At 46.0% G+C, this 21,142-nt stretch overlaps 1 protein-coding gene across 6 annotated transcripts in view; it reads left to right on the top strand.

Moving 5' to 3' along the window:
• The window catches only part of DAPK1 (death associated protein kinase 1), a 214,435-nt gene that overhangs the window by 96,764 nt on the left and 96,529 nt on the right, over positions 1-21,142 (top strand). For all 6 annotated transcript variants that reach the window (XM_033236896.1, XM_033236900.1, XM_033236895.1 and 3 more), the window contains exon 3: positions 13,397-13,618. In XM_033236896.1, coding sequence (XP_033092787.1) covers positions 13,397-13,618 — 222 coding nt within the window. The remainder of the gene's footprint in view (positions 1-13,396; positions 13,619-21,142) is intronic.

The following is a 21,142-nucleotide window of genomic DNA, read 5'->3' as shown; positions in this document are numbered from 1 at the left end:
CCTCTTCTGCTCAGAGCTTACCTCCACCGTGAAGCCACCTCCTCACCTGGAAGTCCAGTTGCCTTCCTTTCTGGAGGCATTGCAGAGCCCTATGGAAGTCAGTACCCTGGAGTAGAAAGTCTAAACAGGGGGCCTGTGGTGATACACGTGTAACTAGAGGCATCCCTGCTTCTCTGGTAGACCGTCCTCCGCTCCAGGGCCATTGCCACCATTTCCTTTAGGCCCCATTATGCTAAGCATGGTGGATTCTTTAAACAGGCCAGGCTGTCTGGCCTCAGTGTTTCCATATCACTGCGGACAAGCACAGCCTCTTGATCCAAGTGACAAGACCATGTTGACCCCCAACTTTGCAGGGCCCATGGCCACCCATGTTGGGGAGGGGTATAGAGCTCCTTACCCCCGGCCCACTGCAGATGATAAGGAGGAAACCCAGCAAGAGGAAGGGCTTCCCACCCAACCCCAGCATGGGCTGTAGGAGAGGTCATTCTCCCTTCTCGCCCACCAGTGGACTTCCTTTCCCATTGCACCCATTTCCTGGCCAGGGGATTATGTTTCCATCCACAAAGCTTCTAAAACCCCCCAATGATGAGGATGACTTCATGTCCCATAGAAGTCATATTCCACACTTTTTTGGAAGCAGTGCTCCATGGAAAGGTCGTCGGGTTTACAAGCCCTGCTTCAGGAGATACCACCTCCAAACCTCATTCACACAAATTGTATTTTATTTTGTTTAGTGTTTGACCTGAGACTTAATTAGTGACACATTCTCTTCAAAAGTGGCACTTCCAAGAGTTAACGCCATCAGTCTCTTTACTGTCCTGGCCGTGGTGGATATAGTCTTGCCCTGGCTCTCACAGTAAGCTGCATGCTTGCTGGGATCGGGCAGTGGGGGTGAGGTCAGCCTCGTGGCTGGCTTCCAGGGAGTTCTGCTTCCATTGAGAGAATACTCAGGCTTCCCGGGAGCTCCGGTTTCTCTTTAACTTATCATCTTTCAGTTTTATCTGAGTGGCTGTCACTTCAGGTAACTCCAGCAGTACCTTTCCCTGCCAGCCTCTTCTTGCCTGCCCTGAAGTGACCCTGTGGTCCCCTCCCCATTTTCTCCTCCCCCTAGACTTCCTCCACGAGGTGAGTCCCCACTTGGTTCAGAGCCAAGGTGACAGATCTGTAGACATCATGGGAAATGGCTTGGCCTAGAGCACTGTGAAAAGGATTCTTCTTTGCCGGGCTGACAACCAGACACCCACTCACTGCCTCCCTGAGACCTGGGCCTGTGACTCTTGCAATCCCAGACACGAAAGACCCCAAAGAAGCTTGGCTACCCTCAGTTGTATTCAGTGTCCAGAGCAGGGCAGACCTGTGAATGGTGTCTCCCAAGTACGCTGGCCACCCAACTGCACTAAATGCCACGTAGTGCCAGGCATATTTGAATTTCTGCCAAGACACTGAGGGCAGTTTGGAGCAGACTTCCCCGTATAAGGTGGAGCTAATTCTTCCAATGATAGCATGACAGAGGGTTCCAAACCTACCCTTTAAAAACATGCAGACGAAGCCGGGCGCGGTGGCTCAAGCCTGTAATCCCAGCACTTTGGGAGGCCGAGACGGGCGGATCACAAGGTCAGAAGGTCGAGACCATCCTGGCTAACCCGGTGAAACCCCGTCTCTACTAAAAAAATATAAAACACTAGCCGGGCGAGGTGGCGGGCGCCTGTAGTCCCAGCTACTCAGGAGGCTGAGGCAGGAGAATGGCGTGAACCCGAAAGGCGGAGCTTGCAGTGAGCTGAGATCCGGCCACTGCACTCCAGTTTGGGCGACAGAGCAAGACTCTGTCTCAAAAAAAAAATGCAGACGAATATTATCTTGACTTAAATCAAGAAGAGAAACTATGAATATATTTAGACATCTTTCTTTGTTCACTTCCTCTCATGCTCCAGAACTGAGCAGGGTGAATATTGGAGGGGAGTATCTCACAATTCGTATTTCAATCTGGGCAGTTTTGTAGAGTATTTGCATGGTAATGACCTCTGCCATCAGACTACCAAGCTTTGTCCTTTCTCTTTCCCTTTAGCTGGTTCTTGCCCGTCTCGAATCTTAGCACCTTGAACACATCTGACTTTCTTCCTGTTCTTTTGGCCACAGAATAAGGAACTTAGCTTAGCTTTTTATTTGTCTTCCCTTTCCCCATGACATTATATGAACCGTCTGCCTTCTTTTTCAATGTTTTTTCAGCCAAGAGCAGCTTGCCAAGTTGAGAACAAATCATTCCTTATGGTCCAGTTAACTTTGACTCACTGGCTGAAAGGGGATTACATGACAAAGTCAAGATGATCAAATGATGGGATTGGCCCAAGGCAATAGCATGGTGAAGTCAAAGTGATCAAACCAGGAGCTGACCCTTCTGAGTCTCAACCAGTATCACTCGAGAGCCGGGGGGCTCAACTAGAATCTTGGGGCAGGAAGCTCTGATCTCCAGTCATCCAATGTGGTCAGCATTCATTGAAATGGAACAGCCGATCCTGGCATAACAGTAATCTGTAGCTACCCTTTCTGTATAAGGGCATTGTAGTCTCCTTAAAACTGGACTCAAAGTTCAGCTATGATTCCGATGTAGGGTTTACTATATTTGGAGAAAATGTATGGAGTGTTGTTGTTTATTTTATTTGTCTGATCCACCAGAGGCCCTGTTTAGATTTTATCAAATTATGCTTTCCCAACACTTATTCCTTCCTTTCCCTTGTGGCTTTACAGACAAAAACAAACAGCAAGCAGCAAGCAGGTGTTGTGTGTTAGGTCCTAGGGATGGTGCTGAGAAAAGTGGGTGCAGTTCACATATCCTTTAGCTGGAGCCAGGGCCCCTGCTCACTCTGCACACTGCCCACTGGGCACTTGAAAGTCTGTTGCACTGACGTGTCTTGTTAGTAAATTCCTGACGTCGTGGACCATATGGGAAGCAGGTAGGATTCACTAGGGCAGTGAGTCCCAGAAAGTGAAGGAACTGGGCCTAGAGGAAGGCAGTGGTACATCTCTAGGCTCAGGACTCTGCTCTAAGGAGTCTGCCAGGCTCTGGGCTCCTTCCTGTCGCCATCATTCTCTTCCTCGGAGGTAGCTGTCATGGCCAGTATTTACTGTGCTGTCCATACCCAGTCCATCTGCTCTCAGTTGCCACCCAAACTACCCAGCCCCACTGCCTGCCTGAAATAAAAGAAAAACTCCAAATCCTTTGCCAGTTTCAAGTGGTGAAGAGGGCTGAATCCATCATAGATTTGCCCGTGGCCTCTAAGCTGCCCTTTCACCGGTAGCCAGAAGGAGGCAGAAGAAACACCAGGCCTGAGGAGGTGGGTGGCCTCCTCTCCCAGGCCTGACTCAGTTGGTCCCCACTCTTCTAATGGGTCAGTCGCAGGAAGGTCTGAATCCACCTGGGCACCTCCCACCTCCAGCTCTGTGCTTGGCTCTTCCAGCCCATGAAGGAGCAGGCACTGTGATTGGCATCCTGCCTTAGGGAATAATCTGAAAGTGTTGAAAATGCAAAGGAAACAGTGAATGCAGAGTCCACTTCCAGGAAGCTTCCCATTTAACTGGGAGAGAGGACCAAAGCACACCTTCCCAAGAAAACTGGACTTCAAAATGCTTCGTAACCAAAAATATGTAAGGAAGGAAAAAAGTTTTGTGGTTAACATCAACCCCAAACCATGTGAAATGCCGAATGCTATTGCCCCTCGTGGAAAGGGCCATGTTGACTGAGTCCTGCATATAGCACTCTGTTGTGACTTTGTTTACCTCCCTTTGCTTAAACTTGCTTGGCCTTGACACCCTTTCTCCAAGCAACATCTCTTTATATGAGCTCCAAAGACCCACTTTGGGAAATATTCTTCTAGATGGATCTTGGACCTTCCTCCTGCAAAGAGGTATCATAGGGACAAGGGGGAGTGAACGAAGGCACCCACTGCTATCTTTCTAATCTCCCCTCCGTTTAATCCTCAACTGCTCTGATTTGCAAATTTCTTGATGATAAAGAGGTATCTTGAGCTACCTGACAATCAGCATATTTGGTTTCTTTGTTCCCACTTGCAATACCAAACCAGTGCGTGGAGCCCGACCCACGCTGGCCTTGGTTCCTCTGTTATGCCACCTTCTTCTCTGCAGTCTTCCAAGGGACCTTGTCCTTGGGAGGATGCTTTCGCCAAGGGACCCACCTCTCCTCTGCTCTCCTTGGCCCATTGTGCAGTTTGCCCTTCTCTTTCTGCATCTCATTCCTACCTCTGCGTGTTGTTCTGGTTCCCAGGGTGACGGGCTGCTGTTTATCCCCTTGGTAAACTCCACTTTTCCTTGTTGGTGCCATGGCAACCTGAGCCACTTGCTCTACAAATCACAGCCTATTTCACCGAGCCCTTGTATTAGTTTAAAATAGTTTTTGGAGGGTTGTACTTTTTTTCATGATAATAATTTTTTTAAATCGCCTGCTTTGCTTTTCTTCGGTGAAAAGTATTGCTTTCCTCTGCCTCGTAGCTTCTCAAAGGGCAGAAAGAGAACAACTCCCAAGTGTGGCCTACATTCCAAGGGAATTGTGTACCACTTGGTGCTGAAGTACTGAGTTCCCATACTGGGTTTGCCTTCGTCTTGTGCTGAAATCCGTGAACCTGTTGGGGTTAAGATCAAAGAAGGGGTTCCCGCTGAAGGTGCTTCCTGAAGACAGTGTTTCCTCTTCAAACGCGTTCTGCTAAAGGTGAAGTCAGTATAGGTACGCACTGGGCATTCAGACTAGGCAGGAGGAAGATCAGGTAGCCGTGTTTACTGGATCGTGTATAGCATTTGGGATTTGTGTGTTTCCCAGGGTGGAGATCTGCTTCACTGCAGAGACTGGGGAAGGTCAAGTTGGAGGCCAGCAGTAAGCCCTGCCCAGCCAGAACACTGAAGGCATCTCAGTGAGGGTCTTTGGGTTTTGTTGTTTGTGTTGAGGTCCTTCCTAAATGATGCAGAATTTTCCTTGAAAGGTGGGAAATTGTTGCCATGATGAGAAGCAGAGAAGTTGAAAAGTGAGTCCATGCGTGCTGATGGGATGAGAGGGCCCGTTTTTCTGAGCCTGGGACGGGGCCTGCGTTCAGGGTGGCCTGGACACCCTCACTCCCTTCCCATGCTCTCCTGTGAGGCTGCTTGTGACCTAGTCACCTTCTGTGTCAAGTCCTTCCTCTGCACGACTTCTGGGGTGATCTGTTAAGCCCACCATCCCAGATTCTTCAGTGCTGTTCTGCCGACCCACTGCTGCATAACAACCCACTCCAAAACGTGGTAGCTGAAAATAACAGTTTATGATGATCTCTTAACTCTCATGCTTCTGTGGGCTGCCCGGACCCAGCTTAGAGGGTTTTGCCTGAGTCTCTCGGGTGGTCACATTGCGAGGTTGGCTAGACCTATAGCCATCCGAAGACTTGATGGCCCAGATGTCCATGACAGCTCACGCACGTGCCTAGTCTCTCACAGCTGCTGTCAGCGCAGCTGGAGCTGCAGGCGGAAGCGTCTGCACACAGCCTCTCCACACAGCCTGGGCTTCTCCCAGCGTGCTGGTTGGCTTCCAAGAGGAAGCTCCTAAGAACTCAGGCGGAAGTTCCAGGATCACTTCTGCCACATTCTGTGTGTTAGGCCAGTCACTGGTGCCTGCTAAGATTCAAGGGTGAGAGACTGGAGGGTCACACTCAAGAGAGCATGTGGGATAGAAAGACGGCTGAGTCCGTCTTTGGAAGATGCTGTCTGCTTCCCATCACCTACCTCCAGATGAAAGATTCAGCATCTAAGCAAAGCTGCATGGGCCTTTGAGGACCAAAGAAGGCAAACCAAATACGTCTCCATCCGAAATGAAAATAGCTTTGTTGAGTTCCAACGGGGGAATAAAATGTAGAGACTTAACATTTAGATTTCAAACTTGTTGCATAGAAAAATGTCAAGGGGAAGTTTGGTGCTGCTTTTCAGCTCCTGAAATCCTGTCTTCTTGGCTTCTCTGAGAAGTTCACGAAGCTTAGACGGCTTGGTAATTTTCATCCTTTCCATGTGCTTGATGTGTTTAGAGAAAACGGTGTGCACACACATGCACGGCCTCATTTCATGTTGTCATCATACTTGCACAGATGGGAAACTGAGGCTCAGAGAGGCCTCCTGCTTTCTCAAGTTAGTGGCAGAGCTGGGACTGACGTTGCTTCATCTGCACAGGGTCCTGTGTGTGTGTCTGACCCGACACCTCCCTGCCACTCCTCTCTTCCTCTAGAAATCTGAAGTAGGCTCTTCCATGCCTTCCTGCCTCTGTCACACTGTTCCTCCTCTAGGAAACCCTGCCCCTACACACACACCTTCTTCCACTCCTGACTCACGCTCAGCCTTCAGGCACAGCCTCGGAGGCCAGCTTCGGCAGGGGTCTCCTAACTGCACCCTCTCTGCAATAGCAACTGAGTCCACTTTTTTCCTCTTCCCACAGTGAAGTATTTCATGCTTGTCTCTCCCCTAGTCTGTAAACCCTCAGGGTCTTATCTCCTGCTGTAAATGTGAATTACTATCAGATGTTAACTCATCCTTGAGAAACCATTTCTGTTCCTCACCCCTTACCTACAACCTGTAATTCTAATATTCTGGCAGAATTCAAGCCGCCCTGCTACTCTGGCAGCAAAAGTCTTCTACAAAAATAGATCACCCATAAACCACCACTGAAACCGAGCCAGGGATTTGATACGAGTTCAAAAGTAGAAATTATTTTGTGTTAATGAGAAACCATATTGCAAAGACTTGGGAGGAGCGGAAAGATGGAACGTATCAGCTGTTAGATTTAAACCAGATCTGTTTCCAGCATTAATGTAGGGAATTCATCGTAATACTAGTTACCATAAATAATTTTTAACTGGCATATGTATTGGTTAGATGCATATTTAAAGTAAAAACATGAAGAAGGAGATGCTGTTTTCATCACTTGTTTTTGGATCTGCGCCCACCTGCTCCGGGTGAGAACGTGTTCTGACGGTGTGTCTGGATCAGGACCAGCAATGAAAAGGTTAGACCCTGGGCTTGGCACCAGCTCATGCGGCAGACTTAATTGTCATGTCCAGTCAGATTATGCTTTTTCCTTCCATTCTGAATGTTACATCTTCTCTGACATTGTATGTCTACACCTTCATTCTCCCGTGTGAACAGAGCCTCCCACAAATTATAAATAAAGTTGACAGTAAGAACTGACTGGATTAAACAAAAGTCACACAGGTTTCTTTTTAAGGCACCAGGAACTGTAGAAGACCTACAGAAATAGGAATGCTGCCATCCTTGTGCCTTGACCTTGAGAATCAGCTTGAGTTTCTTTCTGATTGTTACTGGAATGCTTCCTGAATGCACAAACATGGTGTACTTTTATTGCATGGCACCTCAGAGCATCTTAAAGCAAAGATTTTCATTAATTAAAACACCTTGTGAATCTTCAATTGAGAAGAGAAGGCAACATGACCCAAACAGATTTAACCACAAACCCCTGCCCTTGCTTTCCCCTCACAAAGCACTTTCCTAGAGTGATGCTGGAGTCTGGCTGTAACTTCACAGTGAGATGACTTGTATGACAAGCATAAAGTGTACAAGGTCTACACAGCGGTGGGACTCAGAACCTGGAGCTTTGGAGGCAAATACACTTGAGTTTGAGTTCATTTCTTAGTTATGCAGCTTACTGACTCAGTGATTTGGGACAGTCTTTAAAAATCTCCCTGAGACCTGATTTTCTCTTTGGTCAGAAGAGATGACGATGTGTGTCTCATAGAGTTGTGATTATTAATAAAGTAATACGTGTAAAGAGCCTTGCATGTAATCCTGGTTACAGTTTCTTCAGTGACTGCAGAGGTAGTAGTCAGATTAGATATATTAGTGAGTCAGAGAAATTAGATGTCAGCCTATTCTTTATGAAGCTTGCTCCTTTTAGCCATGCGTTTCCTCTTTTTAATAAAATTGGTGATTACATTTGAATCAAGTTTTTGAATATAAAACTCATTAAAGGAAGAATGTGTCTCATTACCTTTGTATGTATCTGACCATGAGTAGTTAATAAATGTTTATTACATTTAGTGGAAAGTTTTTAATATTAAAATTAATTTGACATCTGTCTCTAATGCAACAGACTGTTTGTCAGTTATTAAATGATGGAGAATATTAGTGCATTTTTTGGAAAAAAAAAAAAGTTGGCGTATAGTTGACTTTCATTATATGTGAGAGTTGTTCTCTAGAAATTCACTGCAAACACTAAACCATTGCTCCCAGGAGAAACCCAGGGTTACCTTCTTGTGAGTCTCTGGTCAAATCATTTTTGTCATTTTTGCATAACCTTGTTTTATGTGTGTTTCTGTTTAAAGACATCATACACACACACGCGCGCGATTCATTAACATTGAACTCATGGCTAACAGCACATTAGGCATGCCTGAATGAAGCTTATCTAACACACATAGTCTCTCCCTGAGCCCCATCACAGCTTTGTTGTGCTTAGAAACACTAGACAGCACCATAGTACTGTACTTGGGGGTCGTTGTATACAGTGAAATTACCAATAAAAAATGTGACACTAAACGGACTGTGGAAAGCACACTCGTTAATGGTGTGAGAGCCAAAGCAAGAAGGCAGCTGTTTGACTTCAGCTAGAAACGTATGCAGCCGCCTCTCCAATTTTCCACAATCCTCTCCAATTTTCCACGATCCGTGCATGTCCACAAGTGACTGTGAAAGTGCCGGAAATACTAACGTGGAGGTTACAAATAAATTTTATGCCTGCTGCAGTGACTCATGCCTGTAATTCCCCCACTTTGGGTGGCTGAGGTGGGAGGACTGCTTTGAGCCCGAGAGTTCAAGACCAGCCTAGGCAACAGAGCAAGATTCCATCTCTGCGGGAAAAAAACCAAAAAACAAAACAAAACAAAAAAAAAAACAAAGAAAAGAAAAAAAAGAAAATTAGCTGGGTGTGGTGATATGCTCCTGTAGTTCCAGCTGCTCGGGAGGCTGAGGTGGGAGGATTGCTCGAGCTTGGGAGGTCGAGGATGCAGTGAGCTGTGATTGCACCACCACACTCCAACCTGCATGACAGATCAAGACCCTGTCTCAAGAAAAGAAAAAAAAAGTTACTAAGTAGGTGAAAAAACAAGTACAGAATCCATGAATAATAAGGATCACTTGTACTGCTTTATCAAAATTAAATGTCATAGCATACAAAGAATTTCTGTTTTCCAGTAAAGAGCTACCTCCCCCTATCCATTGACCAGCCCTAGCTGTATTAATGGTAATTAATTAATAATGCAGCCAACTGTATCATTGTTGATTACTGACTGGCCTCAGTGCATGGGTGTGAGGAGGGGGCAGAAGGGACAAGCGCCCCCAGCGTGGTTGCGGCAGTAGTCTTGCTGCTTTGTGTGCTGTTGCTTTGCTCCCTGGTCTGTCTGAACTCACCCTTGAATCTGGATCACGGTATTCCTCTGTGGGCACACGATTTAGGAATCCTCACCAGCAAAGTAGACACACAAGCTGTGTTTTTTAAGTTGTTATTGTCTTTGGGGAGGCAGAGGATGGGTGAAGAGGAACTATGCCCCCAATGGAGTCCCGATCCAGGGAGGAAAGCGGGTCCAGGCCCAGCTGCCCAGGAAGGAAGGATCAGAGCAGCAATTCACCAACAGTCCAACTGGAATTAGACCTCACAAAGCAAATGACTGATGAGGGAAGAGTTGCTCCTCCAGGAGTCTGTCCTCACAGTTTGCTGACTGCCTGAGGAGACTGTGCTATGGAAATACCTGACAGCCTTACCCAGCACACACAAAAGCCCCCAAAGGCCCCCAGGTGGGCCTGGCTACTGGCACTTTGGCTCAGCTTGTGACTCTGAGCTCCCAAAGCCAGGGCCAGCCTGCCTGAGCAGTTATAAGTGACAACACACCCTCTGGGTGGGGACAAGCAGCAGAAGGAGGAAGAGAGTGAGGATTTAGCAATAGTTGTACACATTGTTAGCACAGTACAGCCCTGTTGTGGGCGGTTTTTTTTGGTACTATGAGGGCTCTTTTCTGTCTGGCGGTCACGAGAGGTAGGTACTTGGGGGGTAATACTGCATCACTGCGAGACGGAGGCAACAGTGTGCTGATGAAAATAACTCCAGTTGTCACAGATTAATAACAGCTAAAAGTTATTGAAGACTCCCTATGGTCAGTTGCTGTTCTAAACACTTCATGCATATTGGCTCATTTCATCCTTTTCCCTCTAAGCAGGCACTTATTATGCCCACTCTACAGATAAGAAAACTGAGGCCTGGAGTGGCTAAGTCCTAAATAAACCCTGGATTACACTGCTGGCTCCTAGCCACTACACAATTCTGTTGAACTATTATGCAGAACCCTTTGTCTAACTCCTCGGGTTCACAGGGTTATAGATTCAGGCATCAGCCACAGCATATGTGCATTGTGCATGGACTGCGTAAAGTAGGTCTGCACCCAGGGCCTCAGGAGATGCGAAGATGAGCCTGGCAGCCCTTTGTCCTTCAGGCATCAGCAGTCTGGGAGGGTGGGAAAGGCAAGAATGGGCAGAAAACAGCAGGTTCACCTGAGGGGTATGGGGGGCTCTTTGGACTCAGGGATATGGCAGATTGGAGGAGAGGCAATAGATCGTTAGGAGTATCAGGGAAGAATAGGGAATGGTATTTTAAAAGAGGTGACATTGCATAGGTCTAGAACAAGTTTCTCAAGCTCATTTTAGACCCTCATTTTACTCTTTGCAGTCAGGATTAGCCAGTACCCCAGCATCCACATAGAGCCTTCCTACCCACCAGTCCTTACCCCCTCCTCACCAGCCAGCACTTTTTGTGTGGGGACCCTGCAGTGTAAGTGAGGGATCCATTGTCAGGTGAGAGAGTAAATTCCCCAGGTTTCACTGTAAACTAAGGCGCCACAGTTCACCTGGGCATGAGAGCACATGACATTCAGCACCTGCCTTCATCCTGCCATCAGGGCTAACCTGACTTTACTTACCATCTTCCCGTAAATAAAATGAAGAAACTTCCAATATAGAATATTTGGAGGTGAAAAACACATGTGGAACAGTCTTTGTATCTAGGCTTGCTTTGAAATTCTTTGTGACTCTCCTATCAGAAGGATTTTCTTTTTTCTTCCCCCCGCCCCCACCGCCCCGAGACGGAGTCTTGCTCTGTCACCCAGGCTGGAGTGCAGTGGCACGATCTCAGCTCACTGCAAGCTCCACCTCCCAGGTTCAAGCAGTTCTCCTGCCTCAGCCTCCTGAGTAGCTAGTCTTGAACTCCTGACCTTGTGATCCACCCACCTCGGCCTCCCAAAGTATTTTTTTTACTCTCTCTGTCTCTCTGTTTCTCTCTGTCTCTCTCTTGACTTTTTGGTTTTGAATTTTAAAGCACCATGATTGAAACTACTGAGTCTGCCTTGAGTTGTAAGTCTCTGAGACAAGTTGCTATGGCCATGTGTGAGATACGAATGGGCCCAGCCTCTGAACTGTCAGCTGCTTGTTGGTTGGCTGGGCTGGGCTGGGTCTCCCTATCCTGGGTCCTTTTGAATCTGCCTGGTGGGGACACAATAATATCTTGGTAAGGAGGGGCCTGGACTCTCAAGGAAGCAACTGACTGTGTTTTGAATTCAGGCTGTTTCCCCTCTTCTCTCCATATGCCCCATCTCTCCACCCTCCACCCCACAGTAGAGGGAAGGTTTTTACTCCTCAAAGAAATTGGATTTTGGTTGTAATAAAGTCATTACATAGACCCCATAACTGTTTAAGGTAGCGAGTTTACAGGCAGTCGGTGCTGGCATTCCAGTGTGATTTATTCTTCAGCTTCTCAGCTATCCTGCTGCAGGGGGATAGCGGGTATTAACAGCCTGCCATGCAAAAAAATTGACACGGCTATAAAGATAATCCTTTTCTCTGCGTGTCTTCTTCACTGGCCTCCTACTGCTAAAGTAAATGAGTAATATTTTAAAGTATCCATTCTTTAATATCAAAATGTTATTCTTAATTTGCTTTTCTCTCTGGCTTTTGTCTTCACGTGAGGATAAAGCCAGCTAAAAATATCTGTGATAATTCTTTACATAGCAGTACTCCAGCAGGTGCCAAGAAACATACAGATCCTGCGATGGACAGATCAACCCTTCCTTGGGCACTAGGGAAGAAGGAAGGGCGCCAGCATGGGTCCAGGAGGGTCTCTGCATTGCGTTCCACTGACTATCAGCAGGGCCTGTGTACCTCTCACCATCTCACCCACTTACTGCCTACCCCTTATTATTTTGAGTCGAGTTCTGTTATTACAGTCTTTAATACATGGGAAAGGGAATCTGGTTATTTGCTGTGGCATTTAGGGTGCTTTCCTCTGCAAGAAGTAGAAAACCCATCAAACTGACTTGAGCCATAAAAGGAATTTATTGGCTTATGTCACTGAAACATCACAGGCAGATGGTTTCAGGCCAGGGCTGATCCAGCGACTCCATGGTGTCACCGCAGACCTGGTTTCTTCCCTTTTACTGGCTCTGCCTCTGCAGTGGTTGTCTTCAAACTAAGAGTGACTCTCCTCATGGTCCCAAGATTGTTGGCAGCAGCTTTTGGGGGTTCTGTCACACTCAAAAGAGAAAAGAGTCTCAGAAAACCTGTGTCTGTGCATCCTCTAAAGGGTCTTACTTAGGTCACGTGCCCGTCATTGTGACCAGGAGAATGGGGTGGACTGATTGGCTCAGCCTAGGTCACATGATCCATATTTACAGTTAGGGGTGGAATCGGCTTCCCCAGAACCACAAAGATCCCTGGGTAGAAATACCTTGAGAAGGGAGGAGAGGGGAGATAATGCCAGAGAAGTGACCAACATCAGTCACTTAATTGTGAACAAAATAGTAGACCTTTTTCTGTTTGTGTATTTAAATTGGTTAATATTGGTGCTAGAAATATGTTGTTGAAGGCAGGGCTTCATATATATATATATATATATATATATTTTTTTTTTTTTTTTTTTTTACCAATTCCCTGGTCTCAATCCCTTGTTTTCCAGGCTCAGAAACTAGACATGCAGGAAAAGAGCTTGCTGGAAGTGAGGCCAGATCACAGAGCTCCTTGCTGCTGTCCCAGGACCTGAAGTGGGAGGGAAGGAGGAGAGGACAGAAATGGAGACATGATTACTCTTTCAATAAAATCTACTTTAAGAGTTTATATTCCTTGCAGCATTGTTTGTAAAGAAACAGGCTTAGTGAAACTGATGATGATAAGAAACATCCCTACCTAATTTGTTACTTTTCCACAATTTCAACTTTCCTATTCACAGTTCTCTTGTCCCCTCTGTAGCATGCCACGTCCTCATTCAAATCCTGTTGTTTTTTTTTTAATGAACGATAAAGAATCCTCCATCTTCTCTTTTCAGTGGACAGTTTGCAGTTGTGAAGAAATGCCGTGAGAAAAGCACCGGCCTCCAGTATGCCGCCAAATTCATCAAGAAAAGGAGAACTAAGTCCAGCCGGCGGGGCGTGAGCCGTGAGGACATCGAGCGGGAAGTCAGCATCCTGAAGGAGATCCAGCACCCCAATGTCATCACCCTGCACGAAGTCTATGAGAACAAGACAGACGTCATTCTGATCTTGGAACTGTGAGTGCTGCCTGGGCCAGGCTGGGCGGGAGAGAGTGTGGTGGGCATCAGCCACAGCTTCGTTCCAGCTGGACCACGCCACAGAGAGCCCAAGAGATGGATCAGGAATTGGTTCTCCTGTACGGGGTGTGTGTGAGAGCCATGCTGCCTGACCTGAAACCCAGCTGCAGGGATCTAGAACAAACTCTAAAGAGCAGCTCCCATCACTGTGGTTTCACCCAGTTTGCAAGAGGGTCTCCCAGTCTTGGGGTTCACCACTTTCTGGGATTCATGTTTGTCATGAGCACATCTATATTCTGAGTTTCCCATTAAGCTTCAAACATATGTCCTTCTCCCCTCTCTATTCCTGTCCTCTGTCTTTTTTTCTGCCTTTATTCCTCTGTTCTCTTTATCTCTTCCCCCATCTCTTCCCCCTCCCTCTATCTTAAATGCATGAACCCCATTTTTAACTGTTAAATCCATCAACACTAATTATATGAATAGGTAAAACTGAGCCAGAATCACTCAAATAGGACTTGTTTTTAAAGCAAGTTGCTGATTTTCTCAGGCAAGCCATGCCCATCGGATGTTATTATGGGAAACTGATTGTGGCGGGTTCTTCTGTGGTGTTTCTCATCTCCCTCTCCCACCCCTGCGGTCCCCAGCTTCCTGCCTGCTGTGCCGAGTGGGGTCCCACTCCCTGTGGCTAAGTCCAGCAGCACATACTGGCGGGAGAGGATAGGAAGCCAGCTTGGGGCACACATCTGCCTGTCTCCGGGCTTTTGGGATGGAGGCCAGATGTGAGTGCCTTGAGGGAGGAGGGACAGATGGAACCAAAGAAGATTTGAGGACAAACCCATCCTCAGTGGCTCTTAGTGATGACAGGCTCCATCCATTGAATTCAGCCTCTTGAATTCAGATTCGCCCTTTTGCCCATCCAACAGTCCTCTTCTTTGCGATCCAACGGCCTCCTTCTTTGCAGATACCTTAGGGTTAAGAAGAAATTTTTAAGACCACAGGAGAAGGTTGGCAGAACTGCCAGGCCAGCTCCCAGGCACCACCCTGGGAGGTACCTCGACTTTGCAATCCCAGGTGCCTGCAGTCCCCGCAGCATCTTGTCTCACCACTGGGATTTGGGCACATTTCTGTATGGATCTCAGCCACAAATTTCTTAACCATAAAATGGGGTTAATAATATCTCAGAAGGTTTATAGGGAGATAAATGAGATAAGAATTTTTAAATACCTAACTCTGTGCTGGTTTGTAGATGAGATTAATATGTTTCCTCCCTCCTTCCCTTCTTCCTTCCTTCCCTCCTTCCTCACTCCCTCCCTCCCTCCCTCTCTCCCTCCCTTCCTCCTTCCTTTCTTCCTTCTTTCCTCCCTCCCTCCCTCCCTCCCTTTTCTCCTTTCCTCCCTTCCTCTCTCCTTCCTTCTTCCCTTCCTTGCCTCTTCCAAATCAGCATTTCTCAATCTTGGCACAAGTGACATTTGGGACTGAATCACTCTTCCTTCAGGCTGTCCTAAACATTGTAGAATGTTTAGCAGCATCTCTGGCTTCTACCTACTGGATGCCAGTAGCACTCTTCCCCCATGTTGTGACAACTAAAAATATGTCCAGACATTGCCACATGTACCCTGAAGGCAAAATCTCCTGCTTCCCCCTGTACCCCTATACCCTCGCAACTGAGAACTCTGGCTTTAAAGGAAGAACAGAGCTTTAAGGGGCCAGTAGATTAAGGACTTGCTTAGGGTACAACAGAGGAAAAGGGACAAATCGTGGTATAATCCTCACTGTGGCTTTATATGGCTCCTGGGAGGCAGCAGCCTAGAGTGAAGATGGGGGCTGGAGAACCAGATAGAACTGGGATCAAAATCCAGGGCAAATCCTTTCTTGTCTTTAAGCCTACATTTCCTGCCTTAAGATAGTGAATACAAAGTGCCTGGTAAAAGAAACATAACAGATCACAAGTATTCTGCCTTTTCAGATAATTCCCAGGTTGCGCCCAGTGACTCAAGAATGTCACTTATCCTCATTTCATACTCAAACATTTGAGCAATGCCTGTGAGTCACTGGCCCTCTTGTGCCTGTCGGCCTGTACATATTGTGCATTCAACTTCTGTTGACTGACCCCAATTCACAGATAGTTCCCATTAGGTGCATTTACCCTATGCCGAAATTGGGTGGCATACAATTGTTTTTTTACCATTTGATTATGTAAAATTTTTATTTATAATAGAGCAAATAATAGTGTTGGAGGAGGGTTGTGTCATTCTATGAAAGTTAACACATGTAAATCATGTAACCAGCACTCTAGTTGAGACTTAGAACAGTTCCCATACCCCTAAATACTCTAGTACCCCTTGTATTAATACTACCCCGTCACGCCTACCCCCTACCACCTAACCCCGGCAAGCCCTGAACTGGTCTTCATCACTGTTTGTATTAGTCCATTGTCACACTGCTGTAAAGGCAGACCCGAGACTGGGTAATTTATGAAGAAAAGAGGTTTAATTGACTCATGGTTCTGCAGGCTGTACAGGAAGCATGGCTGGCAGGCTCAGGAAACTTACAATGATGGCAGAAGGTAAAGGGAAAGCAAGCACCGTCCTCACATGGCCGGCAGGAGGAAGAGAGAGAGAAGGAGGAAGTGCTACACACTTTCAGACAACCAGATCTCCTGAGAACTCTATCAGGAGATTAGCAAGGGGGACGTTCATCCCCAGGATTCATTCACCTTCCACCAGGCCCCTCTTCCAATATTGGAAATTATAATCCGACTCAAAATTTGGGTGGAGACACAGAACTAAACCTTATCACTATTGTTTTGTCATTTTTAAAATGTCCAGTGAATAGAATCATACAGTATACAAGTGTTTGAAACTAGCTTCTTTCACTCAGTGTGATGCATTGGAGATCTGTGTATGAAGAGTGTGTCCATTTTTATTACTGACTGATATTTCGTTGTATGGATTTTTTATAATCCATTCACCCATTTGGGTTGTTTCTAGTATTTGATAATCATGAGTAAAACTGCTACAAACACTCGCATCCAGACTTGTGTGTGAGCGTAGGTTTTTATTTCTCTTCAGTAAATAACCTAGAGGTCTTGGGATTGCTGGATCGTATAGTAAATGTGTGTTCAACTTTATGAGAAACTGCCAAGCTGTCTTCTAAAGTGAGCAGACTGTTTTACAGTTCCTGCAGCAATGGATGAAAATTCCAATTGCTCCACCAGTGGGGCTCCGTACTGTTTTTCAGCTGTAGGCTTTCTAATAGTTGCATCTTGGCATACCGCTTTACATTGTTAACTGGATGATGACCCTAAATGAAAGCTGAGCGAGCTCACTAGGAACAGCTTTTAGATAGAGTGAGCAGGAAGGCCCTTAGGAGCTGGCCGCTTCCTTCACAGGGCTAGACAGGTCCCTGGTTATTTGCTCTTCATAAATTCTAGTGTCCCCTGGGAGCTGATTTTCTTTGCCTCTTCACCATCCAGGCATCTGAGGGGTTGTGATGGTTCCCTTCATGTGTCAACGTGACTGGACCATGAGGAGCCCAGATATTTGGTCAGAATAATAATTATGTCTGTGAGGATGTTTTTGGGTGAGATTAGCATTTGAATCGGTAGACTGAATAAAGCAGAACACACTCCTGAATGTGGATGGCTGCATCCAATCAGTGGGAGGCCTGAATAGAACAGAAAGGCTGACCCTGAATGGGAGACCGTTTTTCCTGCCTAACATGACTTTGAACTGGGACACCAGCTTTTCCTTGCCTTTGGACTTAAACTGAAGCATCAGCAGTTCCTGCGTCTTGAGCCTGCTGGCTTGGGCTGGAACTACACCATCAGCTCTCCTGAGTCGCCAGCTTGCCGACTCACCTTGCAGATTTGGGGACCTGCCAGCTTCCATAATAATGTGAGCAAATTTCTATATATGCGTGTGATGCGTAGGATGCGTATGCACAGTACGATGTGTGTATCTCCGGAGAACCCTGATAATACAGTAGCACTAAGTACCTAAAAACAGAAAGTGCATCTTGGAAGTCTGTCCCATTTTTTATATATTTGCATTACCTTGAAGAGGTGTGTTGTAAGTTTTTTTCTTTTTGCTATACTTGTTTTGGAGGTTATATTTTATAATTTTTGATAGACTATTGAAAATATTAAATCTGTCCAGGAGAAACAGTCATCTTTGCCTTTGAGAAAATTACCATCCTAAATTCTAATGTCTTTAATAGAAGCTTTAGTCATCAGATTCCATTTCCACTTTTCTTTCTTAAGAATGTTGAAGTACGGTGGTGGTTAAGGAGAGAATCAAAATGAAGAACTTGTTCAGAATATAACCCCATGAGGTAATAGTGGTTGTTGGTCTGAATCTTCTGGCTCAGTAATTTTTGAGTGGATATAGTTTTTGGATTTACAGCTTTGACATGAGCTCCATGGCAAGTCGAATTTCCTCTGAGGGTTACTGATGAAGCGAGTCCCGTTGTTGAAGCCTGGTGCCTGTCTCTACGTATAGATATGTGAGTTCTGTCCTCCAGACTCCAGGCCTATCCTTCCCACTGAAATAAACATCCCAAACTACCCCTTCACTTGATATTTCATGAACCACTGCCACTGACCCAAAAAGGTGTCTTTTCTGTCCTTTGTACAGAAACTATTTGGGATCTGCATTAAAGGTGCAGTTATCAAATCCCAGTCCAGGATCTGCCCTTTGACATTTTTGCAAGCCTGAAAGTAGCTTTAAAGTCATGTGTTTTTTTTCCCCCACCTGCTTCACTGGAGAATCATTTCACAAAGGGTCTGTCATTGCAGCTCAGCATAGCATACACCTAAAGGAGGCAAATGTGATTTCTTAAAATCACGATTTCAGATTTCATGTCCTCCATGTCCCATTGTTCTCTAATGAAGTCGTGCCGATACCAGAATTTCTTCTTACTGTGTTGCAGCTCACCCCGACGTCGTCACATGGGCAAGCCACTACAAAACTTTTATCTCCAGTGCTTGGATCGTTTCATAACTTGCCTTGTTATCTGGTGAAGGGCGAAGCCAAACTCACAGAACTTAAAAGTCGATGCTATTTCTAAAGTATGTGGCATTGTTCATCAGCAGCCCTGGCTTCTAGCTTTCCATTCCTAAACTGGCTGCTCAGAAACAGCTAAGTATTTTGATCTGTGGATAGTTATGCCTTTTTCTGTCTAGCTGTCCTCTGCCCAGCCATTGTTCAAACCCAAGTGCCCTTAGGGGATAGGCATACAATGTAAATGAGGATGCTTGGCCTCCCTGAAGCCTCAGTGTCAGGGACGCCAGCTGTGGAGACTGTGGCCCACTGGAGCGCTGAGGCCCCACCCCGAGGGGACAGCCACCAATCAGTTGATTGTTGTTGTGTGTAATTTTGGATTCAGTGTTGTCAGCTCTTCCAGTTTTTTCAGGAAAAGTCTGTAATCTAGATTTTTTAATATTGGCAGTCAGTTCATAGTATTCATGAACAGACAAAATAAAGCATCTGAAGATTGTGTGTCTTGCACAGACTTCCAAATTCTAGTCTGTTTTATGTAAGCAATAAGTTGATTGCTACTGTAGGAGAAGTAACATGGAAAGACTGCCTCAAGGGGTTAGTGATTCTATGGGAAGGGCAGGATGCACCTTTAGCATTATAAAATGATTTTTTAAAAGTATACAGTTTAATTTAAAACAGTGGCCCTTAAACTTTAGCATGCATCAGAATTGCCTGAAGGGCTTGTTTGACTCTTTGGCAAGCTTCCAGAGTTTTGTGTTCAGTGGGTTTGGGGTGGGACCTAGGTGTTTGCATTTTTATTTAATTTTATTTTTCCTAGAAACGGGGTGTCCCTATGTTACCCAGGCTGGCCTCAAGCTCCTGCACTCAAGCGCTTCTCTCTCCTCAGTCTCTTGATTAGGTGGGACTGGGGCGTGAGCCACTGGGCCCAGCTCAGAATTGACTTTTTGTTTTTTTTCTTGAGACAGGGTCCCATTCTGTCACCCAGGCTGAAATGCAGTGGCACATTCATAGCTCACTACAGCCTTGAACTCCCGGGCTTGAGTGATTCTCCCTCTTCTGCCTCCTGAGTAGCTGGGATTACGGGTGTGTAGCACCACACTCGGCTGTTTTTTATTTTTTATAGCTTCAGAGTGTCACTTTGTTGCCTGGGCTGGTCTCGACCTCCTGGGCTTATGCAGTCCTCTCACCTTGGCCTCCCCAGTTGCTGGAATTACAGGTGTGAGCCACAGTGCCTGGCCACAATTTCCATTTTTAACAGATTCCCAGGTGATGCGGATGCTGCTGGTCTGGGTTCATCTTTTGAGAGGCTGTGCTCCCTGCAAAGGATATGTTGCCGTGCTATGTCCCTGTCTTAGTTCATTTTGGGTTTTGCAATAACAAGACCACAGACTGGGTAATTTATAGAGAAAATAAGTTTATTTCTAACAGTGCTGGAGGCAGGAAGTCCATTCGGCTGCATCTGATGTGGTCTTTTTACTGTGTCATACATAACATGGCAAAAGGCATCGCGTGGCAAGAGAGGGCAAGAGCCTACTCCCAGGAGCCCTTTTTTAAAGGTGCTAAACCCACCCATGAAGGTGGAGGAGCCCTTATGGCCTAAATTGCTTCTTAAAGTCCCCACCTCTCAACACTCTTACAATGGCAATTCAATCTCAACTTGAATTTTGAAGAGGACAAACATTCAAACCATAGCGTCCCAGTGACTCAGAAGTTGACCTTTTTGGAAATGAGATCGTTTTAGATGTAATTAATTAAGATGAGGCCATACTAGAGTAGCGTAGAGAACCTAATCTGATAGGACTGGTGTCCTTGTAAGGCCCTGTGAAGACAGAGGAGTGGAGTGAAGCATCTACAAGCCAAGGAACCTGCCAGAAACTAGGACAGAGGCATGGAGCAGATTCATCCTCAGATCCCTTAGAAGGAACCAGCCCTGCCAACGTTCTGAGTTAGGACTGCCAGCCCCCAGAACTATGTGATGACAAGTTGTTGTTTTAAACCACCCCATTTGTGGTCCTTTGTTAGGGCAGGCCTAGGAAACTAACACAGAGGCACCAGTTAACAGAAACTAGATGTCCTGGACTGGGAGCCTACTCACATGTTAATCTAAAATTCTATAAGCAAGTTAGAAACAAAACAAAACATAATACCTAATTATGGTAATACCATCAGGTAACTGCAAAATGATGTAATACGTACATCTTACTCCCTGCAGATAGCCTGAGCAGAGAAGGATTGGAGAGGGGGTGGGGGTTTGGAGTCTAACATAAGATAAGGAAGAAATGGACATCACCAGCTTCTGGCCTGCTTCAGGATGGTCACCCGGGTAGCTCTGGATCACATGTCTGAAAGGTTACCATGTTAAGAATTGTAAAGTAAAAGTGCTAAGATGTCCAAGTATTAGCATAGCGGATTGTTCCATGGAAATCAAGCCAGTTCAGTTCTCCAATCCTGTATTTCTCCCCTTATTTGTTCTGCTTCCATTTCGAAGCACATCTTTAAAACAGAGTAACCCCATTTAGCTTTC

This window comes from Trachypithecus francoisi, unplaced genomic scaffold (assembly GCF_009764315.1).
Source record: "Trachypithecus francoisi isolate TF-2019V2 unplaced genomic scaffold, Tfra_2.0 Lachesis_group16, whole genome shotgun sequence".
Taxonomy (NCBI): domain Eukaryota; kingdom Metazoa; phylum Chordata; class Mammalia; order Primates; family Cercopithecidae; genus Trachypithecus; species Trachypithecus francoisi.
The sequence above is the reverse complement of the archived record's forward strand: the minus strand, read 5'-3'. Positions and strand labels throughout refer to the sequence as shown.